The sequence below is a fragment of the Phragmites australis genome, chromosome 17, assembly GCF_958298935.1.
Source record: "Phragmites australis chromosome 17, lpPhrAust1.1, whole genome shotgun sequence".
NCBI lineage: Eukaryota > Viridiplantae > Streptophyta > Magnoliopsida > Poales > Poaceae > Phragmites > Phragmites australis.
In genome coordinates this window covers 22,516,696-22,537,830 of record NC_084937.1, presented here as the reverse complement: position 1 = coordinate 22,537,830, position 21,135 = coordinate 22,516,696, and the positions used below count along the sequence as shown (strand labels likewise).

General features: G+C 43.1%; 1 protein-coding gene across 1 annotated transcript; it reads left to right on the top strand.

The window, feature by feature from the left end:
• Positions 1-14,248: 14,248 nt before the first annotated feature.
• LOC133897460 (protein DEEPER ROOTING 1-like) lies at positions 14,249-17,157 on the top strand. The gene is made up of 6 exons (XM_062338193.1): positions 14,249-14,485; positions 14,562-14,637; positions 15,926-16,398; positions 16,475-16,646; positions 16,759-16,819; positions 16,917-17,157. Exons 1-5 carry the CDS (start codon positions 14,480-14,482, stop codon positions 16,776-16,778), a joined length of 747 nt encoding a protein of 248 aa, XP_062194177.1. The 5' UTR covers positions 14,249-14,479; the 3' UTR covers positions 16,779-16,819; positions 16,917-17,157.
• Positions 17,158-21,135: the final 3,978 nt, after the last annotated feature.

The following is a 21,135-nucleotide window of genomic DNA, read 5'->3' as shown; positions in this document are numbered from 1 at the left end:
GACTAGTCTAAATATCATGTACATTAGTGAGAGAATAAATATGATTAAAAGCATCGATGCATAGAGATGATAAAAGTATACTCTTCGCCATAGCATAGGATTGTCTCTACTTGTTTGTGATACAAGGTCTCATCTCTTTCTCGGTAACTCTCCAAATATCTAAACCTCGAGCTTGCAAATAACAACTCATTAGAATTTTCCAACACGAAAAATTTGTGCCATCAAAAAGTGGAGCACTATGAGAATCCATCCCAACCCTGAACGTCATAACTCACTAGACAGTGAAGCCTAATAGATCACAATAAGACTAAGGCTCAAATGCCACTTGAATTGGTATCACCTTATGAAAAGTGTGAAGCTCTAACACCAATTAAATAGCTAAATGTGAGCCCTAGCTCTAATAGCAATTGTAGGGATCGGTGACGTTCTAAGAGAGGAGTGAATTAGAACATTTAAGATCTATTCGGCTAAAAAACTACACAAGATAAACCTATATCAATTTCTATTTAAATGTACTCTAGGTTTATCTAGTGTGTCTACTCTACTGATCAAAAGAGTTTGCAACCTATTTAGGAAGGTAAATTGCAAGTATGTAAATGCGAAAACATAAATAAAGTAGTGAGAGCAAACTCGACACAAGGATTTTTATCCCATGGTATCGATGGCATGAATGTCACCTTTAGTCTACGTTAGAGCTCCACCAAAAATATGCTCTGGGTAGCCAAAAGTCTTCTGGTCATGGCTTTGAGCCACCAAGTAACAAAAACAAGGCCTCAACCCAGAAGAGCCACCAAGCCACAAATGCAATGTCTCACCACTAGCTTCTCTTCTAGTCACTTGTCCAATCTTTACTTTGGAGCTTGAGCCACCCAAGCAAGGATCTCCGCGTCCCCGTACAAGTGTCTTGCCGCCACTCCACACCAAGTCGGAGGGCCAACAAGCTTGAGCAACTCCTATTAAAGGTGCCGGCGAGTAACCAAGACTCCAAGGTACCGGTGTACCACGAGGTAGAAGGTTGGATCACTCCTTGATCCACTCTTTATGCAGCAATACCTAGCAACTCTTTTCTCTAGGTCTATAAGCACTAATTACTCACTTTAAGCATTTTGGTGTCTTTGATGTTATCGGAGGATGAACTCCTCAAGCGGGGATCCGGAGGGACCCCCTTTGAGATTTGGCCGGGGATGATTCTGAATCTACCTCGCACGTGAATTAAATGCGAGTGTATGAGAGATGCTGGCGGGACGGATGAATGACTGCTAGTGGGAGTAACTGCTCGAGAGGTTTTAGACAGGTTTGGGCCGCACGGAGCGTAATACCCTACTCCTGTGTGTATGCTATAAATGCTATGGGAATGCCTTTATCTGGATTTCTTGTGTTACAAGGATTTTTGTCTAAGTCTAGAGCTTCGGTCTTGGAGAACCTCTGCTCGGCTTCGAGCTTCGTGTGTCCTATCTTCGTTAGCTTGTTTGCTTCTCTCTCGGTCTTGTCTGTTTTCAACTTCTTGAACTTGTTCTTCTCCGGGGTGTCCGCCCCCTTCTTATACCGTCGAGGAGGCTTGGCGTGCCCAAAAAGGAGGGCACGAGTCCCTATGAGCCATAAATGGAAGGCAACCATCATGGGTTGCAGCTCGGTGTTACAGGGGTTGAAAAAGTGCGTCCCTAGCCGGTCTTGTCGCCCACTACGCACGACTTTAGCCGTTTGCAGGAGGGGGGCCCACCGGGCAGTCGCCGAACCACCCCGCATGCCCGCTCGGTCAGAGCGGGCCTGACGCAGTAGGGGGGGGGGCAGGTGATAAGCCTCGAACCCAGCGACGATATCTCCAAGCCGCACAGGATGACGTGCGATAGGACCCATCGCATTAAATGCCCCTACGCATCCCTGACGGGCGGTGGCAGGGACTGACAACAGACGTGGGGAGAGTGGTTGGAAGTGACAGGCCACGCTCCCTCTTAAATGCAGCATCAGACCTCTCACCAATTGACACCTCACCGCTGAACCCTTGTGGGGTCCACCAGCAAGGGGCTTCTCAGATCCTCGGGAAACTTTGGGTACTCGGGAACCACTATTCATGGCCCCAAGCACCCTCTCCCGGAACTGTGTCTTCTCGGGTCCTCGGGAAACTCGGGTACTCGGAGACCATTGTTCATGGCCCCGAGCGGCCTCCCCTAGATATGTCTCTTCTCGGTCCTCGGGGAACTCGGGTACTCGGGGACTACTGTTCATGGCCCCGAGCGCCCTCTCCCGGAACTGTGTCTTCTCGGGTCCTTGGGGAACTCGGGTACTCGGAGACCACTGTTCATGGCCCCGAGCGCCCTCTCCCGAAACTGCCTTCTCGGGTCCTCGGGGAACTCGGGTACTCGGGGATCACTATTCATGGCCCCGAGCACCCCTCTCGGAACTGGATCTTCTCGGACCTCGGGGAGATAGTCCCCAAGGGAAGGCGTCATGTGGCATTCTGCTGTCCTGGTCTCGGGACTCGGGGTCCCCTGGTTCCCATGTCACCGACAGATGTCTTCTCAAGTATCTATGAGCTTCCTCTAGACTCCAACTCCCTCAAATGACCGAGTGAAGGGTATTTATAGTCTTAACTCCACGGACTAGCTGTTGCCTCAACGGCTTACAGAAACTGTGAATACCGGATGTTCCAGTGTTAGAAGTGGTACACTCATCGGAACATCTAGTGTGTACAACCTAGAAAACTATACGTCGAAACCCCCACTCAAAATCTCTAAGAACACCGGACTATCCGATGTGTTCTTCTTTTCATCGTAGGACCATTCGGCGTGCATACTACCGCCATCCGAGCCACTTCTTACTTCTCTGCATAAAATGCTTTGGTGTAAGCCTCCGGTGTTCATTGCATAGATCACTGTACCATCAGATGGGTTGATCTTTAGTCTTCAATTCCTGTAAACGTCTCTACAGGAAATACTTTGGTGTAAGCATTTGGTGTTCACACCTCCTCACACCGGACCATTCGGCGTATGGCTTCTTCTCTTCCTTCATCTGGAAATGCTCCTGCGTGTACTGCACATTAAGCACCTGACCATCCGGTGGGGTCTTCTGCTTTCTCTTTGCATTGTTCATTGTCTAGCGTGTTGAACTTGCTTAACACTGGACTATCTAGTGTGGTCAACTGTATCTAGACACGGAGCTCCGGCGTGTACAAACTTGTCCAGCGCCGGACCATCCGATAAGGTCATTTTCTTTGGGTCTTCTCTAATTCAACCAAACTTTGTGCCGACTTCAGTGGCTTCTTGATGTATTGCATCTATGAGATTTGCTAAAGCATATACTTAGCACACATATTAGTCTCATTGAATTATGTTGTCATTAATCATCAAAATCACATATATTCACTAAAGTAAATACTATGATCTCTTTAAATACATGTTTCCTACAGTACTGCTTGAATTCAATACCCCGTGCATGCGTACATAGATTAACATGCATCTTGACCTGTGATTAGGGCTGGATAACGAGCCAGCTCGGCTCGTTTGGCTCGTTTAATATAATGAGTAGAAAAGCCAGCTCGGTTTGGCTTGTTTGGCTCGCGAGTAGCTTGTTACTTTTTTCTCGAAGGGAGCAGCTCGTTACTAGGATGAAAAAAATATAAACACCCACTGAAAAATGCATCAATAAATCACACAACAATAGCAATGATATCTACAAGTATTGTACTTCTTTGTATGGTTTAATCAGATGTATAATTGGTGTAAGCTGAATCTCTTCTGAAAGTTTTTTAAACCCACATGCAATACAACAATAGACAGATTCACCTATATATGTTTTGCTACAAGAATAAAACATCCATTAAAGAAAATATAAAACAACATTCCCCACATATCCGCCTATACATGCAAAGCCTGAAGGAATGATCGATAGGAGAAGAAAAAAGATAAGAGTTGTATCGTAACGAGAAGCTGACCAATAGAAAGTCAAGTAGGCTAGCAATAAGCCTCTCCATCGAAGATGAAGATGACTAATGAGCAAACTGATGATCACAGTGCAAGAAAGCGATATAGTGCAGACGATGGCCCTGGCTTGTTTGGCTCACGAGCTGCTCAGGAGCTGGCTCTCCATTGAATATGCAACACAACAATAGACAGATTCACCTATATATGTTCTGCTACAAGAACAAAATATTCATTAAAAAAAATATAAAACAATATTCCCCACACATCTGTCTATACATACAAAGCATGAATGAATGATCGATGAGAGAAGAAAAAAAGATAAGAGTTGTATCGTAACGAGGAGCTGACTAATAAAAAATTAAGTAGACTAACGAGGAGCCTTTCTATCGAAGATGAAGATAACTAATAAGCAAACTGATGACCACAGTGAAAAAATGATATAATACAGATGATGACCCTGACTCGTTTGGCTCGCGAGCTGCTCAAAAACTGGCTCGTTATTTAAATAAACTAAAACTCTGATGCAGCTTGTTAGATTTTGGAACATATCTAACCGAGTCAGATACAAGCTAAGCTACCTCGTGAGCATCTGGCTTCTCGTTCAGCCCTACCTATGCTCGATGCCCATCCATCGAACCATGTTTGGCTGTCTTCGAACGTTACTCGCTGCATTCATATGCGGAATCTGTTCACGGATGTTGTACTCCTATACTGTCACACTCGCTGTTTAGGGGCACTGGTTTTGCTAAATTACACTCAAATTCAAGTTCAGCTGTATTCTGATTCTCTATTGGGGATCGATGCACGATAACGGAAGAGTAGTCGCTGCTTTGCTTGGTGCTGCTGATACTCTGATGGACCGTCCTCTTTTAACGGAAGGTTAGATGACGCCAACCTCGCCATCCGGCCCGTTCGTTCGTTACGACCGCCCGAGTGGGCTACGAGACCAAGGCTGTGACCCATCCCATTGTTTGGCCCCTCAGCAACGCGGAGCGTGGATTTCTAATGCCCCAACGTTTCCTGAGTCTTGTCGGCATTGTTCATGGCACATGAAAGAGTTGGACTTGGGCAGGTTTCTCCTAGCAACAGAGGGCCCGTTTGGTACACAGATCTGTTTGGTTGGCTTTATGTATTCAGTTTGGCTTGTATACAGTGAACCAGACTAAATTTAGTCAGATTAGAAAGATGTAATATGATCTGTTTGATTGGTTATATATGCCTAGGCTAACTGAGAAAAGATTGTGTTTTGGTGTTCATATGAGTATATGTTGTATTTGAAAGCAACTCACTTTTTTACCTAATAATCTATGGTTGGAAATATTTTTATAAATTAGTACATCATATGATAAGAATATTAGTGATTTTTTCTGATTTTTGGAAATTTATTTGGGCATCAAAAATTACTAGAAGTTATAAAAGTAAACTTCTTTGGATAATTTTAATTAAATGTTGACTTAAATTTTTTGGATCAAATCAATTAAAATAGGTTGTTAATAAGCTCTAATTTTCTTATGAAAACATTTAAAAAATTTAAACCACTCTTATACCTAAATAAAATCAAGAATTAAATAAAAAATATATACATACACGAGGCTGCACCAAACGAGTTAGACCTACGAGAAACACGATCGAAATCTATTTCCCGTGAGCCTGACCGGCACAACAATTTTGCACGTGCGGGGCTAGCCTGAGCCCTCGGCCAACCGGCCTGGCCGAGCGCTCAGCCAGCCAACCAAACGGGCCCAGAATGAATGAACCAGTGGCAACAGTCTCTCGATAACTTGTTTGCAAAGGGTGGACCAAGAGCCCAGTACAATTCGGTCTCCGTCAAGCTCCACCTAAGTAGGAGTATGGATACATGGTCTCACGTTATCACCGATGGTTATGTTTTAGACAAAGGAATGTCTTTATTCGGTCTCTGCATAAGATCACCGATTGTTATGTCGTAGTGACAGAAGAACATTCCCTGTCTGGTTATCTTCGAATAGACAAGATTCCTAGGTGTCCTCCCTCCCTTTGCACTTTGACAAAGAATTATATTTTAGTTTCAAAAAAGAAAAAGAATTATATTAGTCCTTTGAAATTTCAATTCACGCGCAATTCAACAAAGCAGGCAAGATGAACACCAGAGAAGAGAATTTTGAAACGCCTCTTTATCTGATAATTAGTACTGTAGTAGACATTGTTCAAAAAAAGAACTGTAGTAGGCAAGATGAACACAGAAGAAAGAAAAAATAGAAACGCCTCTTTATCTAATCGTTAGTCTTAGTATATGCACTTAGCAGCGATGGACATTCCTTCAGGACCACCAAATCTCTACCCTTGGTTGATAACTGAGACACAACACAAGCTACCATATCCGCTAGCAACAGGTTTTTACTACGGTTGCTACCCCTATAGAGTTGCTACAAATAGCTATCTAGCCTTCTATAGCCATGGGACCATTTCAGTGCTTCACACACAACTCCACTCCACCCATATGCTCTCCTCGTGTTTCGCCGAGCAGGCTTTGCCGTCGTGGCTTATGCATCTCGAGAGGGTGGCACATATCGATCGTTATCTCCTCGTCGCCGAGCCCGGCAATCACCACATGGGCGAAGCTGCTCGTCCCTCACATCCAGGAAAAGGCCGCACATTCTGAGTACTCGGATTATATACTACATTTCTTTCTTTGCTTGCACTAGAATTGTACTCCAGTGCGAGCTGGTAGAAATAGAATATCTAGAGACTACTGATCATCACCAGTTCATCACTGATCGATGCCGCTGCAAATTAACAGTGAACTAGCAAAATTGCTTATACTAATAGCATAGTTAGTCTCGTTACACTATTTTATCGCGATAACTTTTAATTAAAATTAATTTCTTTGTCTATATTAATTTTGTCATAATAATTTTTGATTAAAAATTAATCTCTTTGTCTATATATTAATATTTTGTTTCTAAAAAAGAGATAAAAATTATATTAGTAGAAGAGAAAATTATTTATACTCTAAATTTGTACCCAAATCGCATGTATTGATACGATTCAGATAGGTTTTGATCAACTATCATAATTATGTGTCAAGTGTAGGCATCCAAATAAAAATCAAAATAGATTTACCTTACCTCAGTGTTGTGCCTTGCATGCTGTCTGCCCGATGCAATGACCTTAAGCTACACGATACTTTTTAATTTATTATCTTAGTAAAAAATTTGAATTTTTTTATTTCTTATTATGAATTTTAGCTATTGATTAATTGTATATTATATGGACTCTTTATTTAGATATTTGATTTTATAATAATTTGAGTTTTTTCTAAGACTATTTGATATGGATGATGGATCCTTCTTTTTCTATTCTAACCCTAATTTCAATTTTTATTTATTTTATTTTATTTGGACTATTTATTTAAATGTTTTGCGTCTCAAACCATATGAAAATCGAACTGTTAATTTTCCATATTTTTTAATTTCGAATTTATCTATTTATTAATCGTATTTGATATGAAATTTTGATTTAATCTAGATCGCTAAAAGTTCATAACAATAAGTGTTTTTTACTTTCCTATTTTCCATATTTTTTAATTTCTTAATTTTGTGTTCATCCTGCCTTTTTTAATTTCTTACTTTTGTGTTCATCCGTGCAAGATGAACTGTAGTTTGCAATGCCGCTGATCCTAAGATACATCACATATTGATGGGTCTCCGCCTAGCTCTGTCTGCAGTAGCATTGCAAACAGTGCAGGCTCTGAACTCTTCCCAATCTCCCCAGCTACTACTTTATCAGGAGCCTTGTCTTCAGATCACTGGACACTAGCTAGCGCATATATGGCATACGCACATGTAACTTTTCTCCATCCACAGGCTTCACCCGACAGGTCATTCGATCCCGCCGAGCAGCAGTAGCTCGTTGGCCTTGCGAAGCAGCTAGCTGCCTACCGAGCCAGCACACGTAAGGCAGGACGCAACAGTCAGAGCTCCAGACGTTGCCATCATCCTCTGCAGACGTGAGGAGCCCACGGGCAACGCGCGCACGTTCCACGAAGGCCCGGATAAGGCGGCTGTTCGTCGTCGGGGCCTTGCACGCACGCATGCCGTTGTCCGGAGGCCAGATGAACAAGGGAAAGGAGACGACGAGGCTACGGATCGATGGGAACCAAGCGGGAATATGCCTGTCGATCAGCTGAAGATGTCGCCGTCCTGTCTGCCGCCGTTACTTGCAGCGCAGCGGTTTTGCCTCCCCAACCACTCCAGGTGGAAAAAAATATATTATGCAACCATGTTGCATAAGTATTGTTTTACAGCATCATCTGAATAGTCATCATCTATTATTAACGTAGATCTCAAAATGATACATGTTGTCTAAATAAAAAATTATCATACATACTCGTTACTTAACATAAATGATTAGTGGCTAAGTGAATTTCTTGTACCATTTTAAGATCTACACTTAGAACAAATGACAATCATCTAAGGATGTTACAGAAGAAACTTTACAGCATTGCATGGATTTTTTTTATTTCATATTAGATGGCCCCAAAGTAACTACAGGCTCAGCCAGGGGACCGCGAAACTGAGGAGACGTCTTAAGTTGTTATGCAGGAACAGGAAGGTCAATTATGCCCGCAGTAAAACAAATAACTACATTAACCACAGCTCCCTCGATGTTATAGCGGTTGACTTGTCAAGGGTTTGTATTGAGGATTTTTTTAAAAAATATTACTTTTTAGGATATTATAGAAATAATATCAAAAATTAAGAAATACTTCCTTTGATTATAAATGTATGTCATTTTAGTCTGCTCATCTATTCTCTAAATATAAGTCATTCTCGAACTTCTATACATTTTTTTCTCTTTTATTTCCTTATTACCCTTGTTCAATGAATGCTATCACTCTCATAAATTAATGAGTTCTCTTTTCTAATATAGAATAAATAAAGGGCAACAAAGTCATTTGATCTACTTTCTTAATCCTTATGCACAAATCTAAAACGACTTATATTTGCAATCGGAGGGAGTAATAACTATCGTACAACGAAAAAAATACTATTTTCATCAAATCGTATGGCGAAAATAGATGACGTGTCCCCGGCGGCAGGTTAAGCGTCCTCGGCGGTAGTAGACTATTTTCGCCAAACCGTTGGATGAAGACTAATTGTAGACTATTTTCATCAAATCGTAGATGGAAAATTAATTTTCGCCAAACGGGTGGCGGAAAACCCCGTGTGCCCCGTGACCCCTCACCCCTGCGTCCGTACCTGTGAACTCCATCTCATTTCGCTGCCCAGGCGCGACGGCGCGAGCAGAGAGGAGAGGAGAGAAGAGAAAAGAGGAAGAAGGGAGGAGGGAGAAGAAGGAAGAGGAAGGAGAATGAGGAGGGAGGAGGAGGAAGGAGAAGAGGAGGAGGAAGAAGAAGAGTAAGGTAATTTTTTTTAATTTTATTTTTAGATGTATGTCTATTGTTTTATCTGTATATAGATTTAATTGGGGATTAGAAAATATTTTTTCTTTGTAAATGTTGATTTTAGGTACAAATCTTTATATTAGGTTATTTTGAGTATTAGGTTAAGAAAAATATATATGTGCATATAAATATTAGATCTTGGTACTCTAGTTAAGATTATGTATGTAGGATTTGACATAGGGACAATAAATTGGTAATCTAATTGATATAATTTTTAGGTGACAATTATATCAAACTCTATAAATCTTAGAGTATTCTTTGGAAATGGTCAAATACGTAACAATCCATCTAGTGTTAATTTGAGCAATTTTCTATTTACCATCTTTGAGCACCCAAACCCTAAGGGCACCTATTTACAGTTCTATGGACGAGCGTCATGGTGGCTTTTTATAGGCCACGTGTGACGCATCGAGTATGTCTGTGTTACGAATTCATGCGCCAAAGACGACTTGGCGACTAAACCTAGACTAGTTTGCCAGGTTGTACAGATTGTTCAATTTGTATGCGGCAATATTTAATTTGTCATAACTAATCAGTTCATGTATTTGTAGGTTGGGTCACGCAGGACTTCTTCCGCTTGCACGGATGATTCAGGCCATAGATGACGATGCGGGTCTGCATCATTTGGCTGAGGATCAAGAGGACAAGGGCCAGTTGGAGCGGTCACGTCAGTTCTCGTTTGACCGTTCTCTTATTTCAGCTTTGGTGTACCGATAGAGGCTGGAGATACACACGTTCCACATACCGTTTGGGGAGATGGCAGTCACGCTGTAAGACGTCTCTATGCTAACAGGGTTACCAATTTCTGGTGAACTGCTAGTTTAGACTGCTAGTTTAGACTGCTAGTTCACAGAGGAGTTTAGTTACTACAATACTACTATCTTATCATGCTATCTTATTCTACTATGTTACTATAGTGGGAACAGTCGATAGCAGTAGAGGAGAATCACTAGGTGGATTTTATCTTTGAATATGTAACTTAGATGTTTGTTTCATGATGCATATTTGTAATTAGTCTTACGTATTTTAGATTGACGAATCCGCACAGCATGCTAGTGGCTTTTCAGATTCTTGAAACAACCATTTATGAGCAATGTAACCGCACATTGTCATCTTTTATGAGCGATGTGACCGAATGTTGCCACCTTTTATGAGCGATGTGACCGGACGTTGCCACCTTTTATGAGCGATGTGACTGTATGTTGCCAACTACTCAGTGTCCACTGATCCCTCGCTGTAGGAACGCATCCAATGCATTCACTATACGCTTCAGTGACACGCATCACAATGCACAGACCCAACATTGCATCGCACTGCAACATTCTACAAACCTTTCATACGATTCCCTACCTTCCATGCTGAGACAACAATAACTCATTGCTGAACCACACAACTCAGCTTAATACATGAAATGACAACAGCTCTGTCCTGACTCAGCCTTTAGACACTCAACTGCTTGTGCATACACACCTAGTACTTTATCTCCCTTCCATGGCTACCGGGTGCATACAAGGGTAACCCATCTATGGCTACCAGTTCATCTCCAACACAGTCCAACACACTCCCTTCCATGACTACTGGTTCAGGATCAAAGTCCGGGTCCAACAAGGGTAAGGGCAAGATGGGCCCTTACGAGCAATGACACGACATCCTTGATAGATTCAAGCGTGAGGAAGAAGAGCGAAAGAAAAATAAAGACCCTGAGCAGAAGAAGAGGGAGATCGAGTTGGAGATAGAAGCGCACGAGGCACACATGCCGCGGTGTGAGTGTGGTAAAATAGCATGCCTGCAACCATTCCCGCTTGCATGGTCGCTTGGTTCCGATGTGGGATAAGTGTGTATGACATCCTATTGTGCTATGAATTTCATCTAATTCACCTGCTTTCCTCCAAAAGTATGATAATCCCAGGTGCAAATATGAATGGTACGCGAACGAAGAAGAGTACACGAACATCAACTACAACTACAATGAGGCTGAGGCAATGAGGCGCGTGAATATTGAATAGCCGAAGATGAGGCTACATAAACTCAAATGAAGAGTGGTGGGATAAGTACCTCACTACATGCGATAACATGCAGGTTCCTCCACAATACGTGTGCAGCCTTCCAGTTGTGCCAGGGCCTGTGGCACATGGATTGGCATAAAGGTACATCTACAGCAAGCCCTACCCCCATGGATGCAACTTCCAAGAGATCTGCTGAGAATATCTGGATGAGAAACCTCCATCTTTTCCATCAAACTAGTAGATATTTTCTTGCACCTAGCAATCTTGTCTTTCCATAAGCCATGCTTTATTTAGTGATGAAGTACTACAAGCAATTGTATCTTGTCGAAGATTGTGTACGAGTAGCGTACGAGTCGGTGCATATTGCCTTACATACTGTAGCCACAGATGGGTAATAAATGCTTATAATGACCTTTATATATGATGTATTTTACTTTCTTCAATAAAATGATTAGGATTTATCATTCTATCAATAAATTTTTTCTAAGCCCAATGATTTTATTAGATTCCCAACCTTACATATAGAGGCAATAATAACTACTTACTAAACTTTTACAGAATAAAATGACCACATCAAACAACAGCTTCCACAAGAAATCTCTGTCAAGCACCAATGCCACAACTTTTCCTGTTTTCACAGGGAATCATATGATCCAGCCCCTAGCCAAACCCGTGCACTCAGTCCATGCACCAACCCCTATCTATTATAAATAACCCCACCCTTATCTATGGATGGACCACTCCTTACTCAGCTCTCTCAACTGCAATATCTTACTCAACTTCACCAAGCCCACCTAAGAAATATTAGGGGATTTTTATCCCCTAGGGGGTCGAACCACCGATGTGCTTCTATGACGATCCTTGTAGGCTTCGCGAGTCCCAGGACATATCCTACACATATGGTCTAAGTTTCTTCATGTGTGCCAACTACTAGTACGATAAACGTCGACAAGGATCGTATGAGTATCCATTGGTATAGCGATATAGATCACTCATGTGATACTTTCTATATGATTTCATGCACTATCTTACTAACCCCCCCATCTTATTTTATTTGTCCAGTCTCCTCCACCTATCTGTGACTTTATGGAATGACTTGACATGGAGTAAAATGAGCACCAAAAGCGGAGGGTCGACATGAGCATATGGTGGGAGAGGAAAGCGTACGAACGCTGAGAGTATGAGTAACAACAAGAGGAAATACGTCTGAAACGTCAGGAGGAGGAGCGCATGAGGAAGGCAGCGACTGAGCGCGCCGCAGCTGAAGCACACGAAGCAGAGAGGGAAAGAAAATGAGAGAGGCCCCGTCGTGCTAGGGCTGTGGGCACCGCCCTGAGAAAGGACAAATATCCTAGGTGCACTTCGTAGAGAGCATCTATTGTAATCTACATATTTTTTTTTCTTAAGACATGTCAGGTTTAGCAGCGGCACGATATTAGATTACTCTTTAAGCATACCATACATGCCAATATTTGTTGTCGTCAGCTCTTTATGGTTAGGATCTATTCGCGCTACGATAAAAAATCACATATCACATGTAATGTTCATCAGCGTATGTAACATCTGTACCGAGTTCTATGCTACTTATGCTTTACAACTACTACTGTAGCCTCCTATGTAATTTTTATTAGCTAGGTCCCATTGTCAGATAAGCAATTGTACGATTTATTTTACATCTTTTCATTCCGTATAAGAAATAAATTTAATCGCAAAATAAAAAGTGATATAATATTTTGTCGACCGAATAAAATTTTGACTATTCTGACGCAGGAGATAGGGTTCACACTGTGCTCACAGGCCGACACATGAGATAGGGTTCACGTTAAGCTTACGGGGATTTTTCGTTTAACCATTTGGCCAAAAAAAGTTTTCCGTCCATGGTTTGGTGAAAATTAATTTTCCGTATACTATTTAGCGACAATTAGTTTTCGTCCAACAGTTTGACGAAAATATTCTTGAAGCTACCGCCGAGGGCCCATAAATTGCCACCGGAGACACGTCACCTATTTTCGCCATACCGTTTAGCAAAAATAGTGTCTCCGCCGTACGGCAAGTTTTCGCCAAGCCGTTGGATGAATATGTATTATTTTTAGCATTTCTTCATTTTCAATATTATTCTATAATATCAGTAAAAAAGTAATATTAAAAAATTCTTGCACTGAGATCTAGTAAACGCACCGTAAACCCGGGTTACTCCCCTGGAAACAAACTAGGTCATGAAAATCCCAGAGCACCCGTACGAAGATGACCAAGGAAAAACGGGCAAGTCGCGCACCAAGTGTCACGACCGCGCCGCAACGGATCCCATCGCGACTGGTCGGGCCCCGACGCGTGTGTCCTCGGCGCCCGCCAGATCACGTGGTTATTCCTTAAACCCGGCACTAAGCGAACGCTTTCCCCTTGATTCGCCGTCGGCCGGGCGAAAGCGCTCTCGGGCCAGCGGCACGAGGACGCGTACGCCGATGCTAATCACGTTTCGGGTTACCTTAATTACTCCCCCACTGGCCGGATGATCGGTACGTACGCGGTGGCTGAAGAATATGCATGCGGCCTGAACATTTCAGAAACCTTCGTGTTCCCTGGTGCACGGCAGCGAATCACGCAGCTGCGTATAAATACCAACGTTGATGATTCTTCATTCTTCCCCTGGGTTTTTTCACCAACTTAAAAGGACATGTGACAAGCCATCTAGTGGTGCTTACAATTTTTTTCCATTTAATACTATAGTGTTTGTGCTCAGTTTTCTCTTAATTAATTATAATGGTTATGTATATTTTAACTATGTAAAGATGGGAGACAAACTCTTATATGATTATATTATTTTAGTATAACGACGAGAATCGAAAGCTTCTGTTATCTAAAAAAATAGCGCCCCAGCCATGCCACTGCACCGAATGCTCCAAAGCCTTGGAACTTGAGCCCCCTTCAAATCACTCCGATAAGCTATTACCATCACAAGCTCCAGTGACCAATTCCATTGCTGACTGCCACCACCGCAAGCCTTGCACCTTCGCCTGTATCTCGATCTCTCCCTCCCCGAGCCATCTTCCACTCTTGGTACCTTCGTCAGCTCACTGATACCCCACTGATCTCAAGCTCATCAGGATATGAAGGTAAAGGACCTACGCCATTAGCGGAATCTTACTCCTGATGTAATCTTTCTCCCGCTGAAGGTTGCTTCTCCCTCAGATTTTCGGTTGGGTGGCGAACAAGATCGGCGGGAAGCAAGAATCCAGGCGATCTGCCAATTCTACCGCGCCATATCGTAAGTGTAATCTGGAATTTTCACTTTCTTCGTAAATTCTTTCAGAAATGAGGTGATTGTTTTTCACCGGACAGTATGCTCTAGTTGTGAAAATATTCATTTCCTTCCTTGAATGAAGAGGAAGAGAAGAAGATGCTGGTCAGGGATTTCGAGTCTGTTTCCTTTTGAGTTTCCTGTTCTGACTTTCTGCTTCAGTCATGAAGATTTCGTTGCTTACTATTTTTCTTCAAACAATCTATTTGCTTCTCAAATAGGTGATCATTTAAGACGTTATTTTGACTTGCGTTTTTAAAAGAAAAATTAGTGTTCACAAAGTCCTTTCCGCTAAAAAAAAGTCCTTTCTGGATTTCTTTTCCGATGATGATGGTACTGTTTGATGGTCACGTACCAGTGTCGATTATTCAAGAATATGTGTCAACACGGTGGTTCTGATATGTTCAGAGTTATCTTTAAATCTGATGAGAAAATAGTTTTTATGATAGTGCCATTGATGCAGAAGCACCATACAGTATAATGACATTCTTTTACCTCTCCTTTTTTATTTTTCCCTTTCATTTTCCTTGAATAAGTTTCTGTTTTTTATATTAAGAAAAACTCAGTTCAGTACGGTCCCCTCTTTCTTTTCTTTCCTTCCCTAGCACTAAAAAAGCGGAGACATTTATGCTCCTATGTTATACTCCAACATGATCTTATGCAGCCACCGCGAATACCTCGCTAAAGCGTCGAGTCTTACCTAGTCAGTACGGATCAAAAGCTTGACTAGAGTGCAAGGCTGCAAACAATTAGACTTGTTTGTTTCTACCTGCTACGATTATCTCAACTCTGTTATTTTTCTCTAGACGTATTTAATCTATAATACAAATGGTCCACTTGAGATGGAAAAAAAAATCCTGATGGTTCAGTACTAATGAATCAGATCTGAAAGCCACTAGTCCATTTCTTTTTTTTTAATGAAAACTAGTCCAATTGAATTAGGTAGTATTGGTGTTTCAAGATTACATAAAAAAGACTACTGTACTTGGAGACTGAATCACTGAATTCAATGTTCGACCCTGATATGTGATGAAGTGATTATAGTATGATGACCTTGTTAAAACAATGCGGTGTGGGGTAAGCATGGGCAAACTGATTTTTAATCAGTGATAGGTTCATGAGAACAGGAGGGTTTTTTTGGATTTAAAATTAGTGGTCCATGCTCCAAACAGCAAATTTATGTGAATGTGAACCTAGGACTATACATTCATGTTTGTATACTAATTTGGCAAATTAATTTACTTCTAATGCGCAGGCGCTAACGTGTCGGAATGCCGCAAGGATGAATTCAGTGATTGGCCCCAATCATTGCTTGCCATTGGGACATTTGGAAATAAGCAGATTGAGAAGGTAGCGCAGAGTTCCTCCGGGAATGTGCAGACCATGAAAGATTCAGTGAAGTTTACAGAGGAGGAAGTAGACAAGATACGGAAAGAATTCGAAGTGCTGCTAGAAAGCAATAATCAAGCAGAAGTTCAGGGATCATATGATGATGAACAGGTAGCTTCACAAAAACATGTTGGTGAAGACGACAATGAGAAGTACCGGGAGCACTTGATCAACAAGGAGATCATCGTAAGTAAAGCGAGAGAAATAGTCGGAAAGAAAGGGAGTGCACTTAAGCCGAGATCGATTGCTTCACTCCTCAAATTATTCGCGTGCAAGGGTGGTTTTACCTCCACGGTTCTAGAACCAAGGAACTCTTTCCCTCAATCTAGAATGGAGAAGGTACAGTAAAAAATTCTTCTTTAAATTGATAGTTCGCTACACCTTCTTTGTACCTTACATGTGGTTATCGCTGCAGCTACTCAGGGCAATACTGCAGAAGAAAATACACCCAAAAAATTCCTCCATGCTAGTAACCAGGAGGCATTTGGACTGGAAGCCAGATGAGAAAGAAATCAATGGGTGCCTTGAGGATGCGCTACGTGATCTTGATGAAGATGGTGCAAAATGGGTCAAAACTGATTCAGACTGTAAGTAGTATGAATCGCTTTCAAAATGCTGTGCTCTAATGCATTGAACATTTCTTTTGCCCACTTCTGGTTTTTGAAAGGACTCAATACACGCTCTTCTCCTTATTTTCAGTTATCGTGCTTGAGATGTAAAGGTGCGCGGTTGCGTGAATATGTTTGTTCTCTTAGGCCAGGTATGAACCTTCTTTCTCAACCCCAGAACTTTCAGTGTTGAGCGCAATGTGCATTATCTATTATCTTTAGTTTGATTGATTCTATTTGAATCTACAGGTTCCTAAGGACTTGGCAGGCTTGGAGGTTTATGGTGCTATGATAAATAGAAGTGTATGATATAGTGAGCAATGAAGCTATCATCATGTAATGCTCCTCCGTTTCTGACATGAACCATATGTAATTTGGACTATGATAAGAAACTTCCGGAACAAAACCCTACTCCATGTCTGCTTCTCTCTTTGGCTACGAGATTGTAAAGAAGACATTCAATTTTTCAAGTACCATTGCTTGTTCTGAATTCGTGAATCCTGAACCTAGAAGAACGTTTCCATCTATTTGTGCCGCGGTTGTCATTTTCATCGAATTTTCCACTTGATTTGGATCCGCTTGCACGGTCACAAAAGTACGAGAATGAATCGTAAAAATAGGTAAATTATTTAAATTTTATGAATTTTTATTAGATGAGAGCAAAACATGGAAAAAGATGACACCGAAACCAACTAAAACCCATGGTCCTCGAGGTAGACGCGCATGGATGTTGGGTAGAAGAAAACAATAGCAGCACTCGTGCTTGTGTGATGGGGAAAGGAAGGGCGTGCAGATCTTCCGATCGGCGCTCCCAGCTAAGCGAGTTCCTTGACAACACGTCCGTTGGACTTGTGCGGGGACGCGCCTTCCGTCGGCGAGATTCCTCCGGCGTCCCCTGGCCATACCGCGGGCAGATTCTTCGAAACGGACGGGAGGGGCTCCATGCCGCGTGAGCATGGAGCGACTGCGAACCGACGGCCGTGGACATGACGGGATGCTGCGGGTCAGCACCAGCCGCCTCTCTCTCGGTTACACGGGATAGGCATGCAGACGTCACGTCCGGGTTGGGGAGGGAGGGGGCCAGCTGCCGTCACATGCTCGCAGTGACCCTGACCGAGCCTGCATGAGCCGCGCATGGGAGGACGAGAGTTTCGACGAGCCCAAAACAAAGCCGACGTCGCAAGCCCGCCGTTCTGTCCGCGCCGAGGCAACGCGGGAATGGAATGGACCGCGTTGCGTGCGCGTGGAGCCCAAGGACAATTATATATATATATTTTTCCAAATTTTTTAAGATTACATCTCCGTTTCAAAAATAACGAAGTCTACGTTACCGTCAGCCGTTCAGTATGCGATACCAGATCTCACCTGTTGAACAAACGATATCTTATGGGCCCTGACTGGCAGCACATGTAATACTTGGGGAGAGGAAGGTTTCGCACGGGCGAGGTCTTATTTTCGCTCGCTGAAGGGGCGAAACCTTTCTCTCGTTCGTTCAACGGGCGATACCTTCATATAATTAATTGTTTAATAGAATTTGTATTCGGTAAATTAAAAAATATTGCATATTAATTTTCTCAAACTTTTTTATTTAGTTGGTGTAAAAGTGTGGAATTTTTTATACGAAGTGACTTTCTGAGAATACAAAATCTAATTTGTCGAACAATAGTAGTTATGAAGCACAAATATCATATAACCCCATACAAAATTTACATACGATGATAAACATTACATAGGATATGGGAGTTTTCATCGTTGCGCGAATGGACCATAGCCGTAAAGAGATGACAACAAACGCTGGCAAGTACGGTACGCCTAAAGACTAATCTAATAGTGTGCCGCTGCTAAACCTAACATGCCTTAGAGAATGAAAATAGATCGGGGTACAATAGATGCTCTCTACTGATTGCACCTAGGATATTTGATATTTCTTAGGCATCAGCCCCCTCGCCTTAGCGTGACAGGCCCTCTCCCGCTTCTTTTACCTCTCTGCTTCGCGTGCTTGAGCAGCGACGCGCTCTTTCGCAGCGTTCCTAATACGCTCCTCCTCCTGCCGCTTCATTCGTAGTTCCTCCTGATGTCGCTCGTACTCGCGGCGTTGGTAAGCTTCCCTCATCCACTGCATCTTCATGTCTACCCACCGCTTCTAGTCCTCATTTTGCTCCATATCGTGCCATTGCATGAAGTCGCAGATAAGTAGAGGAGACTGGACAAAAGAAATAGGAGGGGAGATTAGTAAGAGAGTGCATGAAATCGTGTGAAAAGTGTCACATAAGTGATCTATATCGTTATACCGATGAGTACTCATACGATCCATATCGAGGCTTGTCGTACTAGTAGTTGGCACACATGAAGAAGCGTAGGCCATATGTGTAGGATATGTCATGGGAGTCACGAAGCCTAAAGGATTGCCATAGAAGTACATCAGTGGTTCGACCCGCTGGGGGATGAAAATCTCCTAATATTTCTTGGTGGACTTGGTGGAGCTAAGAAAGATATTGCAGTTGAGAGAGCTGAGAAATGAGTGGTCTATCCATGGATAAGGGTGGGGTTATTTATAATGGATGAGTGCTGGTGCATGGACTGAGTGCACAGGCTCAGCTGCGGGCTGGAGCATAGGATTCCCTGTGAAAGCTGGAAAAGTTGTGGCATTGATACTTGGTAGAGATTCCCTACGAAAGCTGTTGCTTGGTGTGATTATTTCATTTTGCAAAAGTTTAGCAAGTAGTTATTATTGCCTCTGCATGTAAGACAGGAAATCCAATGAAATCATTGGGCGTAGAAAAAAACGTATTGGTAGGCCATTTTATTGAAGAAAGTAAAGTACATTACGTATAAGGGTCATCGTAAGCATTTATTGACTGTCTGTGGCTACAGTACGTAAGGCAATATACCCCGTCATGTAAAATTTTATTGTATTTGCACGTGTTATAGTAGCAAGTTTTTTGATGCAAAGACTTTTGATTTTGAAAGTTGCAAGTGAACGATTTGAAAGGGGACATGACCGCACAATGGTCTTCCTTGGTATCGATGGAGAACACAGTTAATAAAAACATGGCTCATAATAAAGATCCCACATTAACAAAAACATGGCTCATAATAAAGATCCCACATTAACATCCAATATGATATGACAGGCACACAATATAAATACTAGCACGAAGTACACGTAAAGTAGTAACACAGAGTACTACTACATAACACCCTGAAACTAACAATGACATAGAATCCTACATGTTACGTCCCCTCTTAGGGATGGCGCCCCTGGTCGCATCTGTCCTGGGGACCCTGCGCCTCATCGCTCGCACGTGGTCACCTGAGTATGTCAGGCGGTCTGGTAGAACGACCAACTGCTCAGGTCCATCATGCAAGTGTGTTCAACCACAATCGACACCTCCTCTCGGCGATACCTTTTGGGTGGGCCTGTGCGGCATCGTAGCCATGAAGGTCTCACTCGTTCAGCGGGCGAGAACAAGGTCTCTCCCGTTCAGTGGGTGAGACCTTCCTCTCTCCGATTATTAAATGCGCTGCCAGCCAGGGCCCACAAGGTGTCGCCTGTTGAACGGACGACGGTAGCGTAGACTTTATTATTTTTAAAATGGGCATGTAATCTTGAAAATTTTGGAAAATTATATATAAAAATTCCCCCAAGGACCGTCACTCCTCGGAGCAATAGGCCTCCGTGCGCACGACCAATCCGGCCTAGTGTTCAGCCGCTAGGCACGCGCGCATCGAGTTTAAGGTTGGCAATGGGTCGGGACATACGGGTTTTAGATGTGATAAGAGCAGGATTGAATTTGGACCCGTGGGTGTCCCATGGCCCCATATACAACCCTGATCGCGAAGGCCTAAGCCGATTCTTGCCGCCTGCTGCCACCGCGTGTTGCCCCTCTCTGCTCTGCTCCTCACGACCTCTTTCCCATCTCTGTAATAAAAAATAGCAAGCAAAGCCAGTGCTCGCGTTCTCTCCCTTCCGCCTGCACGTGCCCTCCCCTCCCCTCTCCCTATCCGTTGACGCCACGACCCAGATCTGCATGTGCCCTGCTTCTAGACGCAGATGCCGCAAGATGGGGCTGGGGATGTGGCAAATGCGACTGTCGTGAGCAGGTGACACAGCAACATGCGGCTGGCGAGGCTGCCACTATCGACGCCGAATGGATGAGGCCATGGAGAAGAGCTAGCATGCATTGCAGGGCCATCACCTTCACGGTCACGTGGGTGTCCGACACGACCACCTCGACGTTGGCCACGCCTAGCCAAGTGTTGCTGACGTTGTCTATGTTTGTTGGTGTCATACTGTGAGAATGTGAAGAAGCTAGCAAAAGCCTCGAGGTCGGGGCCTTGGCCGTCGGCAGCAGTGCCGCATCGCTTGTGAGCCTAAGATCAAAATGGGGAGTGGAGTGGGGAAGAGATAAGATTGGGTTGCCCTGTCGGATCTCGGGTCCCTGTTAGGGCCAGGGCCAGAGGTAGT

What these genes read in the sequence shown, in the direction of transcription:
- LOC133897460 (XM_062338193.1), top strand. An exon ending in CAATTCTACCGCGCCATATC is followed by an intron (nt 14,638 to 15,925) that starts GTAAGTGTAATC and finishes TCTAATGCGCAG; the next exon opens with GCGCTAACGTGTCGGAATGC. An exon ending in CTCAATCTAGAATGGAGAAG is followed by an intron (nt 16,399 to 16,474) that starts GTACAGTAAAAA and finishes TTATCGCTGCAG; the next exon opens with CTACTCAGGGCAATACTGCA.